At 40.6% G+C, this 19,070-nt stretch overlaps 1 protein-coding gene across 1 annotated transcript in view; it reads left to right on the top strand.

The window, feature by feature from the left end:
• RHOA (ras homolog family member A) overlaps positions 1–19,070 on the top strand; it is a 50,365-nt gene that overhangs the window by 25,855 nt on the left and 5,440 nt on the right. The window contains exons 3-4 of the mRNA XM_027522905.1: positions 14,373–14,530; positions 18,738–18,858. Of these exons, the coding sequence (XP_027378706.1) occupies positions 14,375–14,530; positions 18,738–18,858 (277 nt within the window). The 5' untranslated portion in view covers positions 14,373–14,374. The remainder of the gene's footprint in view (positions 1–14,372; positions 14,531–18,737; positions 18,859–19,070) is intronic.

The raw sequence follows: 19,070 nt of genomic DNA, 5'->3' as shown, positions 1-19,070 counted from the left end.
ATATTGTAAGGCACTCATGAGTGGTTTAGTTCTCCCTTGGTTTTTTTTTTTTTTTTTTTTTTTTAGTCTTTAGTCTTCAATTAATGAAATCGTCCTATTAAGGTGACTGTCTCAGCCTTCAATTAATGAAATTATCCTATTAAGGCGACTGTCTCGGCCTTCAGTGGTTCTCAAAAGTGGTCCCTAGATTAGTGGTGTTAGCATCATATGGAATTTGATAGAAATGCAAAGTCTCAGCCCCTACCACAGAACTACTGAATCTGAACCTGTGGGAGTTGGGTCCATTAGTCTGGGTTTAAACAAGCCCTCTGTCCAGGTGATGCTGATGCAAGGTACATTTTGAGAACCTCTTAATCAGTGTATGTGCTATAGGAGTAAAATGAAGCACCATTTACCAGTTACCCCAGAGTAATTTTTACTGAATCTAAGTCTGAAATAGTTTTATTTGCTTCTCAGTGGTTGATAGTCTGACCTACTCTGTTACTCTTGGCTTCTGTTAAAAAAAAAATTCAGTCTTTATCTTCGTATGTTTCATAGCTATCTTATTTCCCTAGTAAAATTAAATTTCTTAGTTCAAAGTAATCATTTTTCACAAAAGCAACTTTGTAAAATGGCCAGTAAATTCAGGAAAAGGTGTTCAACACCATTAATCATCAGAGATGTGCAAATTAAAGCACAATGGGATATCACTACACACCCACCAAGTTGGCTGAAATTTGAAGAAAATCATTGAATGGAAAGCACTTACTGCTTGTGGGTGTGTACAACTACTTTGCAAAGCTGTTTAGTAGTATGTACTAAAGCAAAACCTTCTCTTAGGTATAAACCCACAAAATTGTTTAGTAAATATACCAAGCCATGTGCAAGATTTGCCGTAACAGTATTTATTCCTAAAAGGCAGAAATCATCAGTTAAGAGCAGAATACAGCACAGCAGTGAAAGTAAACCAAATGCTATTGAAGCAATCTGGATGAAATCTCTGAAAGATTGTTAAAGTAACTCCAAAGAAAGTTCAAAATCCAGCAAAGAAATTTAAACGCAGCGAAAACCAATCCACAAGGAAAGAAACCAGACTAGTCCAGGAATGACTTAGGAGGACGGAGACACAGGGACCTTCTGGGATGCTGGCTGTGCTGTTGATTGTGGTGGTGGTTACATGGATATGCTCACTTTGTGAAATTCCTTGTAAAAAATTTTTTTTTACCCACCACCCCCAAATTAACTTCTTTCCCTGTACTTTGTTTCAGTTTTCGTTATTGCCTCCCACTGACATCTCAAGACCTTTTGAGATTTGTTTTTTTTTTTTTCTTTTTTTTTTTGTAACCCCGCCCCCTTTTTTTTTTGCATGTACAATTTAAGTTGAGAGTTATTGAGAAATAGTCAAGGTTCATCTCTCATGAAGTAACCATCTACTAGGTATTTATTTGTGTTTTCACTTCGTATATTATTACTATACTCTTGGTTTTCCTCACACCTAGCTGACAGCATGACCCAAGGAATCAAAAATTTGTATTAAAAGAATTGATTTGGGGGAAGGGGGCTGAATTTTTTTTTAGAAAAGCAGAATGCCTGCAGGCTTGTGTGTTTGCTTTCATTCCCTCTGAGAAAATGACTTTCCCTCTTTGTAGGGGTTCTCGCTTCATTGTTAAAGTTTTTTAAAGAATCAGGAGTAAGGCTGTGGTATGTATTCAAGGGTTCCACTTGACTCCATTTGTGTCATAAGGAAAGGTCCTTATGTAGACAATCTGGTAAAGCCAGAGAACTCTGGAATAACCTAAATTGTCTAAGTACACCTAGGTTATAAGGTTTAAAACTCAACTAAGATTTAAAACTCTTACATATAAGGCCTTGAGCAGAACATATCTCCCAGAGATATTACTGGGCATCACTTCATGTCTTCTGCTGCCGAATCTGGGCTTTTACAAGGAGCTTGAAAAATTCTAGCTTGTGGCTTGAGTAAGCCGATTATCTTGCTGCTACTTTGATGACTGCCTATGGGATTTTCCAGAAAAAAGTTGGAATGCTAGACCCTGGCCTGGACGTCCTGTGCAGTAAGACCTCAGGGTACTTTATTTGGGGAGAACTCCTATAGATCGTGCCCGGAAATGAATTTCAAGAAAGCTTTTTTTTTCTGCTAAAGGCTACTAGTAATATTAAATGGCTGTTGCCAAATTAGTCTTCCATTACCCTTCAATACGGAGAAGGCGATGGCACCCCACTCCAGTACTCTTTCCTGGAAAATCCCATGGACGGAGGAGCCTGGTGGGCTACAGTCCATGGGGTCGCGAAGAGTCGGACACGACTGAGCGAGACTTCACTTTCACTTTTCACTTTCATGCATTGGAGAAGGAAATGGCAACCCACTCCAGTGTTCTTGCCTGGAGAATCCCAGGGACGGGGGAGGCTGGTGGGCTGCCGTCTATGGGGTCGCACAGAGTCGGACACGACTAAAGCGACTTACCAGCACCAGCACCCTTCAATAGCTCTTGTCCTGTGTACATGGAGATGGTTTAAGTTGCAGGTTTTCTAAGTAGATTCTTGCAGAGACCCTAACCTGGGCCAAATATATATCTCATCTCTTTGAAGAAATGTAAATCACTCTGTAAGACATATGGAGGTGAAGCTGGTTAGTTAGATTTGGGTTCCTAATGTTTTGAGGTTAAAGATAACAAACAGTAACAGAATTTTGTTGAGTAATTCAATTAGAAAGAAACTTGACTTAGTTACCAAAGCAAGCAAAGTTTGGGTTAAAGTTTCAGATTTTGTATCTGAATCAAGTCAACTTTTAATTTTGAGAATCTGTCATTTACACCCAAAGAGCTCTCTTTTTATTGCTTTATAAACCCCAGGTTCCCACAGCCCCCTCTTGAAGTTCAGTTAATTTGCTAGAGTGACTCACAGCTCAGGAAAATATTTAACTTACTAGGTTACCAGTTTCTTACAGAAAGAGCAGCCAGATGCATAGGGCAGGATATGAGAGAAGGGGCATAGCTTCCATATCCTCTTTGGGTGTGTCACTCTCACACCAGTCTGGATGTTCTCTGAACCGTTTTGGGTTTGGGAAGGGCTTCATTATGCTGGTATGATTGATTAAATCAACAGCCAGTGTTGATTGATCAACCTCCAGCAGCTCTTTCCTGCTTGTGATGGGAGGTGGACTGAAAGTTACAACACTAATCCCCTGGAGTTTACAAAGCAACCTAATTCTCCTGGCAATCAGCCCCCATCCTTAGGGATTTTCCAAAGTCACTTCATTAACTTAAACACAGGTATGATTGAAAAGCGCTTGTTATGAATAACAAGACATTTTTCACCCTGATCATTCTGGAGCTATTTCAGGAACTGAAGCTATTTGAGGACAAAAGACCAAATATTGTAACAAATAACTCTCCATTGCTCATGTCACTTAGAAAGTTACTAAGGTTTTAGTAGCTATGTGCCAGGAGCTAGGACAAAGACCATATATATATTTCTTGTAAGTCATAATATCACAGTTATGCATTTAAAATAAAATGGTTAAAATGGCAAATTTTGCTATATATTATCACAACTTCTAAAAATACTGTAAAATGCCAAAAACTATTTTGTACTTTTTTCCAAGCTTAATTGAGATATAATTGACATTGTATAAACTTAAGGTGCATGCTATTAATTTGATACACCTAAATTGCAAAATGACTACCACCAAAGCATTAGCTAACGACTGCATCATGTCACATAACAACCATTTTTGTGTGTGAAGTGACAGCATTTAAGATTTATTTCCTTAGCAACTTTCAAGTATATGATCAGATCAGATCAGTCGCTCAGTTGTGTCCGACTCTTTGCGACTCCATGAATCGCAGCACGCCAGGCCTCCCTGTCCATCACCAACTCCCGGAGTTCACTCAGACTCACATCCACCCAGTCAGTGATGCCATCCAGCCATCTCATCCTCTGTCGTCCCCTTCTCCTCCTGCCCCCAATCCCTCCCAGCATCAGAGTTTTTTCCAGTGAGTCAACTCTTCGCATGAGGTGGCCAAAGTACTGGAGTTTCAGCTTCAGCATCATTCCTTCCAAAGAAATCCCAGGGCTCATCTCCCTTAGAATGGACTGATTGGATCTCCTTGCAGTCCAAGGGACTCTCAAGAGTCTTCTCCAGCACCACAGTTCAAAAGCATCAATTCTTCAGCGCTCAGCCTTCTTCACAGTCCCATGCTCACATCTATACATGACCACAGGAAAAACCGTAGCCTTGACTAGACGAACCTTTGTTGCCAAAGTAATGTCTCTGCTTTTGAACATGCTGTCTAGGTTGGTCATAACTTTCCTTCCAAGGAGTAAGCATCTTTTAATTTCATGGCTGCAGTCACCATCTGCACTGATTTTGGAGCCCAGAAAAATAAAGTCTGACACTGTTTCCACTGTTTCCCCATCTATTTCCCATGAAGTGATGGGACCGGATGCCATGATCTTCGTTTTCTGAATGTTGAGCTTTAAGCCAACTTTTTCACTCTCCTCTTTCACTTTCATCAAGAGGCTTTTGAGTTCCTCTTCACTTTCTGCCATAAGGGTGGTGTCATCTGCATATCTGAGGTTATTGATATTTCTCCCGGCAATCTTGATTCCAGCTTGTGTTTCTTCCAGTCTTGTGTTTCTCATGATGTACTCTGCATATAAGTTAGAGTATCATAATCTATAATCATTATGCTGTACCTTAGATACCCAGAATTATGGAATTCAAGTGGATAAATTGTATGTGAATTTTATTTCAATTGAGATATTTTTAAGAAAGATTTTATATGTGTGTTGCTCACACATATATCCACTCTATAATGCACACATGTAATGCATACTGTAGAATAGCTTCTTTTCACGTGTGTCGTGTTCTCCCTCTCCACTTGCCCCCTGACAGTTGGACACCACATGCCTTTCATTGGGTATCAGTACAGGGTTTCTGTGACATGTTTGCTTAGTAGACCTGGCCTGATTTATATGTTTGCTGGCAGAAATTTAGGCTAATGGAGTTTGATTGATTTGTAAGGCTCTTCAGCAATGAGTAAATCCTTTGTTGTCAGTCCCAGTTGCACAAGTTACATTTCAGTAACCTCTCCAAAAACTGGGTACCTCGTGCTAGAACAGTGTTCCAGTTTTGAAAATGTATTTTAATAACTTAGTGGCCTTTTACTCAGTAAAATAGTAACTCTAAGCTTCTTTTCTCCTTAGTAAAATGAATGATAATTATATCTGCCTCTGGAGAAGTTCAGAATAAAATCAGTTCCTATCAAATGTATAGCAAGTGATTTGTGATACACCAGTGAAAAGGACCATGGTGGCTGATCAAACAGTGTAAGATCTGTTGTAGTATAGTGTATTTTGAAACTTACAACACTGTATCATTAAAGGGAGAACCAGAAGAATGATTAGCGTAGTGTGTTTTTTGAAGAAGTTGTGTGTCAGGTCATGGGGTGAGGCAGAAATGGAGTAGCTTGTGATGAGCGGTAGGCAGCACTGTCACATGTGGCAGTGAAGTGTCTTTCAGTGGTTGTCCTACAAAAGCCCAAGCCTCTGATGGGCCAGTGAAGTCTGCCGTGGACAGTGCTTCATCATCAGTACCAGCAGAAGAGTCACCCTTGAATGGGGCATTGGTCCAAGTACTTAAGACTGTGCCAGCCAGGATTTGCACATTACAAAAAAGATATTCTTGCCCTCTGTCCTCAGTGCTGTTAAGGGAGGATGTTTATGTGCAGACAGCCCTTATTTCCTCCTGTGGAAGGAAGGTGGTGGTTTCCCAGAAGGGTGACCTCTTGAAATTCACTCCCAGCACTGCTGCTCAGCAGCACAGCCAGTCCTGTGCTGAGTCTTTGAACAAATAAAACAGAAGTTTCCTAATAGAAACCGTACAATAGGAATTAATATTTTTTTAGTTGTATTTTATGTTTTAACCACTAAATCATTGAGTGCCAGGCCCAGACAGCCCCACTGTGTGGCCTTGTTGAGTTCACCTTGTTGCTATAACTTAAAGTATCAAGCCTCTGGACACAGTCAGAAGGCCTAATTGGCTTTTTTGATGTGGGTACCAGTAACTTTGTGAATGAGACTATATATGGAAGACTGTGGTTCTTTCCTATTGCCTATAGAATAGTAACTGTTACCACAGCAAAGCAACAGGAAGATTCCCAGGAGGTCCAGCGGGTAGTACTTGGTGCTGTCACTGCCAGGGCCCTGAGTTTGATTCCTGGTCGAGGAACAAAGATCGCACAAGTTGCCTGGCATGGCCAAAAAAGCAAACAGAAAACTCCCCAAACAAAAGCAGTGCAGCAGAGCCAAGGCAGACTCCACATCTAAGTCAGTTTAGTTCAGTCACTCAGTCGTGTCCGACTCTTGGTGACCCTGTGGGCTTCAGCACGCTAGGCTTCCCTGTCCATCACCAACTCCTGGAGCCTACTCAAACTTGTGTCCATCATGTTGGTGATGCCATTCAACCTTCTCATCCTCTGTCGTCCCCTTCTCCTCCCGCCTTCAATCTTTCTCAGCATCAGGATCTTTTCAAATGAGTTAGTTCTTCTCATCAGGTGGCCAAAGTATTGGAGTTTCAGCTTCAGCATCAGTCGTCCCAATGAACATTCAGGACCGATTTCCTTTAGGACGGACAGATTGGATCTCCTTGCAGTCCAAGGGACTCTGAAGAGTCTTCTCCAACATCACAGTTCAAAAGCATCAATTCTTTGGCGCTCAGCTTTCTTTATAGTCCAACTCTCACATCCATACATGACTACTGGAAAAACCATAGCCTTGACTAAGCAGACCTTTGTTGGTTTTTAATATGCTGTCTAGGTTGATCATAGCTTTTCTTCCAAAGAGCAAGCGTCTTTTAAAAATTTCATGGCTGCAGTCACCGTCTGCAGTGATTTTGGAGCCTCCCAAAAATAAAGTCTCTTCGCTTTTTCCATTGCTTTCCCATCTGTTTGCCATGAAGTGATGGGACCAGATGCCATGATCTTAGTTTTCTGAATGTTGAGTTTTAAGCCAGCTTTTTCACTCTGCTCTTTCACTTTCATGATGAGGCTCTTTAGTTCATTTTCTGCCATAAGGCGGTGTGCAGTGTTGTCTGCATATCTGAGGTTATTGATACTTTCCTCGGCAATCTTGATTACACCTTGTGCTTCATCCAGCCCGGTGTTTCTCATGATGTACTCTGCATATAAGTTAAATAAGCAGGGTGACAATATATAACCTTGGCGTACTCCTTTCCTAATTTGGAAACAGTCTGTTGTTCCATGTCCAGTTCTGACTGTTGCTTCCTGACCTGCATCCAGATTTCTCAGGAGGCAGGTCAGGTGGTCTGGTATTCCCATCTCTTTAAAAATTTTCTACAGTTTGTTGTGATCCACACAGTCAAAGGCTTTGGCATAGTCAACAAAGCAGAAGTATTTGTTTTTCTGGAACTCTCTTGCTTTTTCCGTGATCCAGTGGATGTTGGCAATTTGATCTCTGGTTCCTCTTCCTTTTCTGAGTCCAATTTGAACATCTGAAAGTTCATGGTTCACATACTGTTCAAGCCTGGCTTGGAGAATTTTGAGCATTACTTTGATAGTGTGTGAGATGAGTGCAATTGTGCAGTAGTTTGAACATTCTTTGGCATTGCCTTTCTTTGGGATTGGAATGAAAACTGACCTTTTTCAGTCCTGTGGCCACTGCTGAGTTTTCCAAATTTGCTGGCGTATTGAGTGCAGCACTTTCACAGCATCATCTTTCAGGATTTGGAAGAGCTCAACTGGAATTCCATCACCTCCACTAGCTTTGTTCATAGTGATGCTTCCTAAGGCCCACTTGACTTTGCATTCCAGGATGTCTGGCTCTAGGTGAGTGATCACACCATCTTGGTTATCTGGGTCATGAAGATCTTTTTTGTATAGTTCTTCTGTGTATTCTTGGCCACCTCTTCTTAATATCTTCATGTAAGTCAAGGTTACCTTAATTTGTCATTGTTGTGGTTGATGTTGAGAGGTTGCAGCAACCACTGATACTGCCGTAGTTCCCATCCTGGGAATTTTCGAGCCCTTCAAAATCACAGGGCAGGACTGGGCCCAATATACTTGGTACACTGTCCCCTGTGAATAGTAATCTCTAACAGCAGGTATCTTTGCTGTGGTGCTACTTGGCTTTCTGATGGCATTTTACAGGGCTGTTTTCAGATGTGAAGGATCCAACTGCTATACAGTGGTGGTAGGAAGTATGTACTTAAAATTGGGGGCTTTTGTTTTTCCAGACTTTTATAAACTTTTTATTTTGTTTTGGGGTATAGCCTATTAACAAAGTACTTTTGGGTGAACAGTGAAGGGACTCAGCTATACATATACATGTATTCATTCTCCCCCAAGCCCCCTCCCATCCAGGCTGGCACATAACGTTGAGCATAGTTCTGTGTGCCATGCAATAGGTCCCTGTTGGTTTTCCATTCTAAATATAGCAGTGTGTACATGACCTTCCCCAAATCCCTAACTATTCCTCCCCACCCCCACCCCCCCAGCAACCGTAAAGTTCCTTTTCTAAGCCTGTGAGTCTCTGTTTTTTTTAAGTAAGTTCATTTGTATCATTTCTTTTTCGATTCCCCATATAAGGCATGTCATATGATATTTCTCCTTCTGTCTCACTTCACTCAGTATGATACACTCTAGGTCCATCTATGATGTGGCAAGTGGCATTATTCTTTTTAATGGCTGAGTGATATGCCATTGTATATATGTAGCACATCTTTATCCATTCCTCTGTTGATGGACATTAAAGTTGCTTCCATGTCTTGGCTATTATAATCAGTGTTTATTTTAGCATATTTTGTCAGGGAGGTTCAAGGACAGGAAGGTAAGGTGGTAAAAAATATCAAGGAGAATCAGGACTGGATTTTGTGAAGGTAGGTCACTGGTGACTTTTGAGAAAGTTTCAGTAGAAGTTTGGGCAGAATGCACATTGGTAGAATTTAAGCAAGTGAATGGGTATGAAGCAACTGAAAATACATACCTTTTCTTTGAAACAGACCAGAGAGAGGAAGGTTAATAGAGGAAAGCATGGATGTGGGGAGATTCCTTGTTTTAAAATAGGCACCCTGCACTTTATGGTGGACTGGAAGGAACCAGTAGACAGGAGAGATGAAGGGGGTGTGTGGGATACCCTAGGTGGCAATACTCTATAAATTGAAAGGTGCTGGAGGCCGTAAGGTTAGGCCTGGGCAGGAGAGACCTTAGTAGGAGTAACTTGCTCACTGCATTCCTCCGTCTTATGCCAGACCCTGTGAGAGATGTAGAGATTTCCCATAACTCCTCTAAAGAAATATACACTCACTTGCATGCTATTACAGGTGACTTAAATAGATATCTTACAGCTGATTGTTACTGGAAAAACAAACCTCTACTCAAAATTTTTAATAATTATATCTGAAACAATTCAGAGTCTAGAAAATAACACATCTGGCAGAGAGACTGCAGAGAGAACTCAATATGATTTTCCTTCTCAAGCTGGCAAGCCATCTACTTGAAAAGATGCTGGATTATAACAACATGGAAAGGAAAGATACTAGAGTAAAAAAAAATTCCTGGGTCATTTCAGGAAAAAAAGTAGTGAGTTTCATTTTCTGATGTTTGTACTCTTCACATCTTGTCAACAACTTCTGGTTGTGTTGCCAGACTCCCAGCATCCCAGAAATCACCTTGTAATTAAAGGCTTTCATTTTCATTTTGTCCCATAATCACTTGTGATTTCTTTATCATCAGTAGAAGCTGAATGGTTTTATATTTTTCCTGGGCAGAATATTCCCTAAGGGAAATATTCAAGAGCCTTTTTGGTCGCTCCCTGGAATTTTTATTTTGTGTGTCCTTAACTGTATTTGATTTACAGGAATTACTTCTTAAAAATTGAGTACTTTCTAGGAAGGATACTATTCAAAGATGGCAGTCTTTTTTAATAATTTAGGGAATTACAGATACATTTTGTTTGCATCCTATAAGGTCCTGATTGCTGGACTTTGGGCATACACCAATACCAAGATAGGCCTAGGAGGTAAAATTGTGACATGAATTTGAGAACATAAGAAAAAAAACAGAAAATGATTTGTGAATCCTATCAAGATGTTAGCAGTCAGACTGAACATAGAGGAAAGAGTTTTTAAAAAAGGTAAATTAGCATCTGTGCCCTGGATTATTTCATAGGAGACTGAAAATGAAGTAGTCTGTCTCTCCTTTTTCATTGAAAAAATGTTTTGTTTTTGGATTTTCTTAATACGTATCCCACACCCCCCTTCATCACTCCTGTCTATTGGCTCCTTCTTTGAGTCTACCATAAAGTGCAGGGTGCCTATTTTAAAACAAGGAACCTCCCCACGTCCGTGCTTTCCTCTACTAACCTTCTTCTCTCTGGTCTGTTTCAAAGAAAAGGTATACATTTCCACTTGCTTCATACCCTTCACTTGCTTAAATTCTACTACATGTCCACTCAAGTATGGAGCCACATAGGGCTGTGAAGAAATAGAAGCTATTTCCTTTGCTCTGAGGTGATTTGCAGTCTGGTTGGAAGACAAAACACAAGTGAATCAAGTAGGAATCAAAAACAAAAATGGAGGGATATAAGGAGCTGAATGGGTGTCAGAAGTGCTGCTGCTGCTGCTGCTAAGTCGCGTCAGTCGTGTCCGACTCTGCAACCCCACAGACAGCAGCCCAACAGGCTCCTCTGTCCCTGAGTTATAGTTTAAAGGGCTAGTCTCTATACAGTACTGTTTTCATTGTGTGGTCCTATGTTTTAAAGAATTGTATTGAACACATTTCCCTTTTATGTATATGCTGGTTATTATGCTTGCATTAGGAGTATTATCCCTAATCCTTATTTTGCTTTTTCACAGAAAATAAGTCTTTAACTATTACTAGATAATATTGTGAGTTGGTTAAAACTTCATAATATATATGTATATTCTTAGCCAGCCACATATTCATTGCACTACACCACATGTTCTCAGAACTCACAAATGAGCGACAGCAGCGTCAGCCCTTCGCATTACAGAACCTTATGAGTTTATGTGCATTAAATTTTAAAGCTAAATTTCCTATGTTTTCCAGACTAAAAAAAATAGTTTCTGATGTTTACTTCATGTATGTACCCCAATGGATTGTGTCACCCACTCCAGTTTGAGAAACGTTCCCTTGAGACAGTATGGTTTTGTCAGTGAATGTATTGTTGAGGATTAGTTTGACTATAGATAATGGGGACCTGAAAAATACTACCTTAAACAAGACAGTTATTTTTCATTCACATAAAAGAAGTATGGAAGTAGGCAGTCTTGGGCTGAGACGGTGGCTCCCAAGATATCTGGGATCTAGGTGCCTTCCATCCTTTATTCCTTCAACTCCAGGGTGTGGCACTCATATTCTAGGATGACTGTTTAGAAAGCAGCCGTGACTCCAGCTTTAAGCAGCAGGAAGGAGGAAGGAGATGAAGAAGGGCAGGGACTTCCAACTTTAAGGAAGATTTTCTGGAAGTCCCACAGAATACTGCTGATTACATCTCAGGGGCTAGAAGTTTGTACCTGGCTGTATCTAGTCTAAGGGAAACTAAGAAATGTCTTTTAGCTGGGCAGCAAAGTGCACAATTAAAAATTGGAGTGCTGTTCTAAGAGGTAATGGTGAGAGTTCGGGTTGACCTCTAGGCTGTAGCAAGTGGAGGTAGGGAGTCTTCATGCTTTTCCTTTTTTTGGTAACAGCTTTGGTAATATCCACACACATTATAATTCACCCATTAAAAGTTTACAATTCAGTTGTATATAGAATATTCGAGTTACATAACCATCAGAATCATTTTGGAAAATTTTATCACCTTATAAAAAACCTCACTATTCTTTTGGTAGTCATTCCCTATTCCTCCCTCCTCTAGTTCCCTTCCCCTGGAAGTCACGAGTCTACTCTCTCTGCATTTGCCCGTTCTGGACATTTCATATAAATGGAATGACACAACATGTGTTTCTTTGTAACTAGCTTCTTTCACAAATTGTAATGTTTTCAGGTTCATCCATGTTGTAGCATGTATTAGTATCCCCCCACTTCATTGTTGAATAATATTCCATTGTGTAGATAAATCACATTTTGTACATTCATCAGTTGTTAGATGTTTGGTTTGTTTCTACTTTTTGATGGTAATGAATAATGCTGCTGTGAACATTCATGTAAATTTTTTGTGTGAATACATTTTTATTTCTCTTGGAGTTATGAGTAGAATTGCTGGGTCATAGATATAGCCAGATCCTTCGCCCAGTTTTAAATCGGATTGTCTGTCTAGTTATTATTGAGTTGTAGGAGTTCTTTACATGTTGTGGGTCCACATCAACCTTGACTGCAACGAGAGATCCCAAGTCAGACCACCAACCTAAGCTGCTTTTTTCTTATTCAGTTGTAGGAGTTCTTTATATATTCTGGATATAGGTCCCATATCATTTTCTCCTATTCTGTGGATTATCTTCTCATTTTCTTGATGCTATCCCTTGAACCACAAAAGCTTTAAAATTTTTTATGAAGTCCAATTTATCTTTCTTCTTTGTTTCTTGATATTTGTGAATACACTGTTCACAATACATTGTGAGAAATGTATTTTTTAACCAAAAGATGGAAGCAACCCAAGCGTCTGTTTGCAGATAGATGGATAAATAAGATGTGGTATATATCAGTACATACAATGGAATATTATTCAATCTAAAAAGAAAGGAAATTCTGATACATGCTACAAAGAGAGGAAACCTCCTAGACATGCTGAGTGCAATAAACCAGTCACAAAATGACAAATACTGTATGATTCCACTTACATGAGGTAGTTAGAGCAGTAAAATTCATAGAGGTAGACAGTGGAATGGTGGTTGCCAACAGTGGAAGTAGGGGAGATGGGGTGATAATTGTGTAATGAATATAGAATTTCAGTTTTAGAAGGTGAAAAAAGTTCTGGAAATGGATGATGGTGATAATTGTACAACAGTGTTGAATATATGTAATGCCACTAAAGTATTTACTTAGAAATTGTTTAAATGGCAAGTTTTCTGTGTATTTTACTGCATTTTAAAAAATATCTTGTAGTTTTAGCTCTTACATTTGGGTCTGTAATCCATTGTGAGTTAATTTTGTATATGATGTGAGGTAGTGTTCTAACTTCCTTCTTTTGCATGTTATCTGTTCAGTTGTCTCAGCGCCATTTGTTGAAAAGGCTGTTTTTTCTCCATTGGATTGTCTTGGCATCCTGTTTGAAAATTTACTTGACCCTAAATGGGAGGGCTTATTTTTGGATTCTCAAATCTACTCTATTGATCTATGTTAGTTGCTCAGTCGTGTCTCTTTGGGATCCCATGGACTCTAGCTTGCCAGGCTCCTCCATCCATGGAATTCTCTAGGCAAGAATACTGGAGTGGGTAGTCATTCCCTCCTCCAGAGGATCTTCCGTCCCAGGGATCGAACCCAGGTCTCCTGCATTGCAGGTGCTCTTTACTGTCTGAGCCACCAGGGAATTGTTTATTGTTTATATCTTTATAACAGTGCAATACTGCCTTGATTACTGTACCTTAAATAGTAAGTTTTGACATCAGGAAGTGTGAGTCCTTTAACTTTGCTGAGTCCTTTAACTTTACTCTTCATTTTCAAAATTGCTTTGGCTGTTCTGAGTCCGTTGAATTTCCTTTTGCATTTTCTGATCACTTGTCAGTTTCTGCAAAGAAGCTGGCTCAGATTTTGATAGATCGTAAGAGTCTGTAGATTGATTTGGAGGGTATTGCCATTTAACAGTATTGGCCTTTAGTCCTTAAACATGAATGTCTTCCCATTTAGATCTTTTATTTCTCTCTATATTTTTTAAAGTTTTTAGAGTATGCTTCATGCTTTTTTGTTACTTATTCATATTTTATTCTTTTTGATGCTGTTGTAAGTGAAATTGCTTTCTTAATTTCAGTTTCAGGTTGTTCATTACTAGGGTATAGAAATACAATTGATTTTATATGTTAATCTTATATCCTGTAAATTGCTGAATTTATTATTTCTAATAGCTCTTTATAATTTTACTTCTTTTCCAGTCTGGATGTCTTTTATGTTGTCTTCTGCCTAATTGCCACAACCCCCTTAGAAGTGGCAAGAGTGGACTTTCTTGTTTTGTTCCTGTTCTTAAGGAAACCTTTCAATATTTTCACCATCAAGTATAATGTTAGTTACGGGGTTTTAGTATGACTTTTTGATGCCACGTGGAAAGGTGTTACTAGCATTTTATCTTATATTTTTCGTGTGCTAATAGAGTCTTGTGCCCCGTGGGCAGAAAGTATGTGCTATAGATTAAAGCTATCATGGATTCTCATGCATTTAGACAACACTTTTGTTTTGTTTCAGCAATGGCTGCCATCCGGAAGAAACTGGTGATTGTTGGAGATGGAGCCTGTGGCAAGACTTGCTTGCTCATTGTCTTTAGCAAGGACCAGTTCCCAGAGGTGTATGTCCCTACGGTGTTTGAGAACTATGTGGCAGATATTGAAGTGGATGGAAAGCAGGTGAGTATACTTTTCAGAATAACTGCTACTGTTTTTTATGTTAGGCTATTCATAGAGCCTTGAGAGAATTAGGTCTCTTTGTCTCTTCAGTACACAACAACAAAAAGTTAAAATGAGAAATCTGTTCTTGCCTTTTCAGTTCAGTTCAGTCGCTCAGTTGTGTCTGACTATTTGCAACCCTGTGGACTGCAGCACGCCAGGCTTCCCTGTCCATCACCAACTCCTGGAGTTTACTCAAACTCATTTCCGTTGAGTTGGTGATGCCATTCAACCATCTCATCCTCTGTCATCCCCTTCTGCTGCCTTCAGTCCCTCCCAGCATCAGGGTCTTTTCAAATGAGTCCGTTCTTTGCATCAGGTGGCCAAAGTATTGAAGTTTCAGCTTCAGCATCAGTCCTCCCAATGAATATTCAGGACTAATTTCCTTTAGGATGGACAGGTTGGATCTCCTTGCAGTCCAAGGGACTCTCAAGAGTCTTCTCCACCACCACAGTTCAAAAGCATCAATTCTTTGGCACTCAGCTTTCTTTACAGTCCAACTCTCACATCCATACATGACTACTGGAAAAACCATAGCTTTGACTAGACGAACCTTTGTTGATTTTTAATATTCTGTCTAGGTTAGTCATAGCTTTTCTTCCAAGGACTAAGCTTCTTTTAATTTCATGGCTGTAGTTGCCATCTGCATTGATTTTGGAGCCCCCAAAAAGAAAGTCTTGCTCTTTCTGTTGTTTCCCCATCTATTTGCCATGAAGTGATGGGACTGGATGCCATGATTTTAGTTTTCCGAATGTTGAGCTTCAAGGCAGTTTTTTCACTCTCCTCTTTCACTTTCATGACGAGGCTCTTTAGTTCTTCACTTTCTGCCATAAGGTGGTGTCATCTGCATATCTGTTATTTATATTTTCCCCAGCAGTCTTGATTCCACCTTGTGCTTCTTCCAGCCCAGCGTTTCTCATGATGTACTCTGCATATAAGTTAAATAAGCAGGGTGACGATATACAGCCGTGACATACTCCTTTCCCTATTAGGAACCAATCTGTTGTTCAGGTCCAGTTCTAACTGTTGCTTTCTGACCTGCATGCAGATTTCTCAGCAGGCAGGTCTGGTGGTCCCATCTCATTAAAAATTTTCAACAGTTTGTTGTGATCCATACAGTCAAAGGCTTTGGTATAGTCAGTAAAGCAGAAGTAGATGTTTTCCTGGAACTCTCTTGCTTAGTCCAATTTTATTCATTTTAAATTATTATCATCTAGATTATGTCCACATTCATGCGTATTTCACATGAGGAAGCCTTAGAATATTTGTTCTTTCCAGCTTTTTTTATATTTGAAATTTAGTTTGTTGCCAAATGGTTAATACTAAAATGAACCTTTGTATGGATGGTTCTGTCATAGTATTTCATTAAGTGCTGAAGTTTGAGATTACTAGGTCAATGTGTTCTTGCTGATTATGCTTCTCAAAGGGTTGTACGGCTCTGTACCAGCAACAGTGTGACATTTAAACAACATGCTCACATTTAGGTTTTGGGTTTTTTTTTTTTTTTTTAATGTCTTTTGACTTTAACATAAACAGGCTGCTGCATTTGCTTCAGTTACTTGTCACTGGCAGTGAGGACAGTGTTTCCTCCTGTCTGCCCTGAAAGCCCACCAGCAAGACTGGAGCAAAACTGCTGAAATTAGAATTGTCTCTCCCTCTTCTCCTCCCTTTTGTTGTCAAAATAATATCCAGGTCCCTGTCCATCTTTTGAAGAGAAATGAAATTCTCATTGCAAATGGGTTAGCTGAAAAGAAAAGTAGAACAACGGGCTATTTTCCAACACAGTCCTCTTAGGCATTCAGTCACATGTCTCATGGTGCTAGCACCTAATTTATTGGCTTCCACAATTCTGTCTTTTTTCTTCCTTCTCCTGTTCTTGCTTTCCTGCTGTCCCTTTCTGTCCTAGTACTACCTAACCTCGTTTTGTGGGACTGTGTGTGGAAAGCACATTAGGCCAGCTGCTTCGAATTCTAGGGTTCGTCATTACAGGATGCCTTGATACTTCTATGACCATGAGTAAGCTGTCTAATCTTGGAGCCACTTTGATTTGTAAAGTGGTTTAAGCCATTTTACGGTTGACAGCAAGGGTCTGTGAAGTGACTGAAGGCATTTGGAAGCACCAAAGCACTTGACATATTGGACTGGACAAGAACATATTCAACACCCCCTATTATAGTGTCCCCAGTAGCCGTGTGGGCCACAGTGGCTGCTCTCAGGCCATCAGGAGCCCCATGGCGCCCTTCTGGTCACGAATGGATGAAAAAAACCACAATGAATTCGTGCCTAAGAGAACTTTGTCTGGGTCCTATACCCTGCAGGTAGCCCATAAGTGTTGCCAATTCAACTTTCAGTCAGTTCTCTGAGTGGATGCTTGGGTACAGGTTTCTGTGGGCTTCATAGGAAGATTGGTTTTGTGTAGAGACAGGGCCCAATTCTGACAAGCTGGTGAAAATTTGGGCCTGCTGTCACATACCAGACCTCTCACCCAATTTAGATAGCCCCCGCCCCGGGCGCCCCCCCCCCCCCCCCCCCACACACACACACATACACAGAAAGACCCAGTGGCTTGAAGGAAACAAACAGGTTTAGGTTGGTGTTTTCATAGCACATTTCTCAAAAGGTGTACTGAATGTATATTGTTTATAAGTTTATATTGTGTATATTGTTTATATGTTTATCTTGTCATTTAGAGAATGACAGCTGTTGGTTGCTATGTGTCTGCAGTCAGAAGTTGGGAAAGTCTTTTCCATTTGTGGCAGTATATGTTTGGGGGGTACTATTGGCTCTTCTGTCCTCTTGGAAGCATCATCTTTGCCTTGGGGTCTTGGAATGACCAGGATCTTTTTACCCTTAAGAAGTATAGGGATTTTGACTTACAAACCTTGAGGAATGATCAGTGAATATCTTTCTTGCTGTGCCTGACCCTGGCAAAATGAAAGCCCTTGAACCAGGGAGAGGAACCCTGAAAAAAGGGTACTCGATCTGGAAGAGGGTATCATATCCTAGCTACCTACCTCAGAGCAAGTCAGTATCCCAGGGTGAGAGAGGGCGCCTCGTGCGAATGTTCTCATAAGAGTATGCACCCACAGATCCCAGGGAGCCATCCAGGATTCTAGGTGGTTATGGGCCAGGGAATAGGTGTGCCAAAAATGGAAAGGCCCTGACATGAGACAGGCTTGGCACCCTGGAATCATTTATCAGGAGACAGAGTTAGCTCTTCTGTCTGACTGAATGCTCATGAGGTGTGGGGGTGCCAGGGGAGTGGGATTTGTGAGAGAATGAGCTGTAGCATCCTGAGGTCAGACCGGTTGTGAGGGTTGGGCATCAATATATTATGGATTCCTGTACCAAGCTGATGGTAATATGCGTGACAGAGGCACAGTGGGACTTGAAGTTGTGAGTGACACATCCTGGGGCAGAGGTTGAGGGTGGAAGAAATAATTAGCCATCAACTTTAAGGTAGGAATAATATTTAGATACTGAACACTCTGAAGGTGTTAGGAGGAGAAGGCTACTCGAGGCATTGGAGGGAGAACTCCTTGGGCCACAAGAGCTAAAAACCACTGTGACTGTAAGAAGTGACTGGGCTGAGTACAGTCCCTGACAGGCGTGGGGGTGGTGGAGTCCTGTCCAAGTCCAGGTGTCTGCCCCTCCTCCCACTGGAAAGTGAACAGGTTCCCAAGGTGAAAGGAGTACCCCCTATCTATATGATGCTTTCATTGAGACATTTTTTTTGAGCAGTAAAAGCAGAGCCATAGGCCTTTCCTGTCAGCTCAGACCTTGCCCAACACCCAGGATGGTCACTTTTCTTATCCATCAATTCAGATACAATCTTGTTTCCTCATTGGAGCAGAGTGATGAGACAAGGTAAGGAAATGGTTGAGTGAGACTGTATTAAGAAAAGTTACTTGTTCTGGTTTTTCCCTGTCTTGCCTTGTATACCTGGTGGGATGGTTCATTCACTTTCTTTCCTCTGTAGAATGTTATTTGTGTACTTATAAGTACTTATAAGCTACAAAATTACTTTTGACTTGACACTAATAAAACTGACCATTTTTGTATTTTACTATGTGGACAGTCTATCATTTGAAGGTACAGTGGTTTCACTTCTTCTGAAAGTAAGTAGTGGGATTAACCTGCACTCTTATGTTCATTTTTCCTGTCATAGGTAGAGTTGGCTTTATGGGACACAGCTGGGCAGGAAGATTATGATCGCTTGAGGCCTCTCTCCTACCCGGATACCGACGTTATACTGATGTGTTTCTCCATTGATAGCCCTGATAGTTTAGGTGAGTAGCCCTGCAGCCTGACGTTTGTCGCTGCCTGTGTGGTGGTCAGTTTTTGGTTTCTCAGGTCCTTTCTGGACATCAAGTGGCTGAAAAGCATACATGAGTTTCAGAGGAGATCATAAGTGGCCAGAGTCCTAGAGTCTCAGGACTGTAGACCCTGAGCCCTGAATCCCTTTTCAGCTTTGGTCTCCCTTGACTGCCATGTTCACCTT

The sequence above is a fragment of the Bos indicus x Bos taurus genome, chromosome 22 (assembly GCF_003369695.1).
Source record: "Bos indicus x Bos taurus breed Angus x Brahman F1 hybrid chromosome 22, Bos_hybrid_MaternalHap_v2.0, whole genome shotgun sequence".
NCBI lineage: Eukaryota > Metazoa > Chordata > Mammalia > Artiodactyla > Bovidae > Bos > Bos indicus x Bos taurus.
The sequence above is the reverse complement of the archived record's forward strand: the minus strand, read 5'-3'. Positions and strand labels throughout refer to the sequence as shown.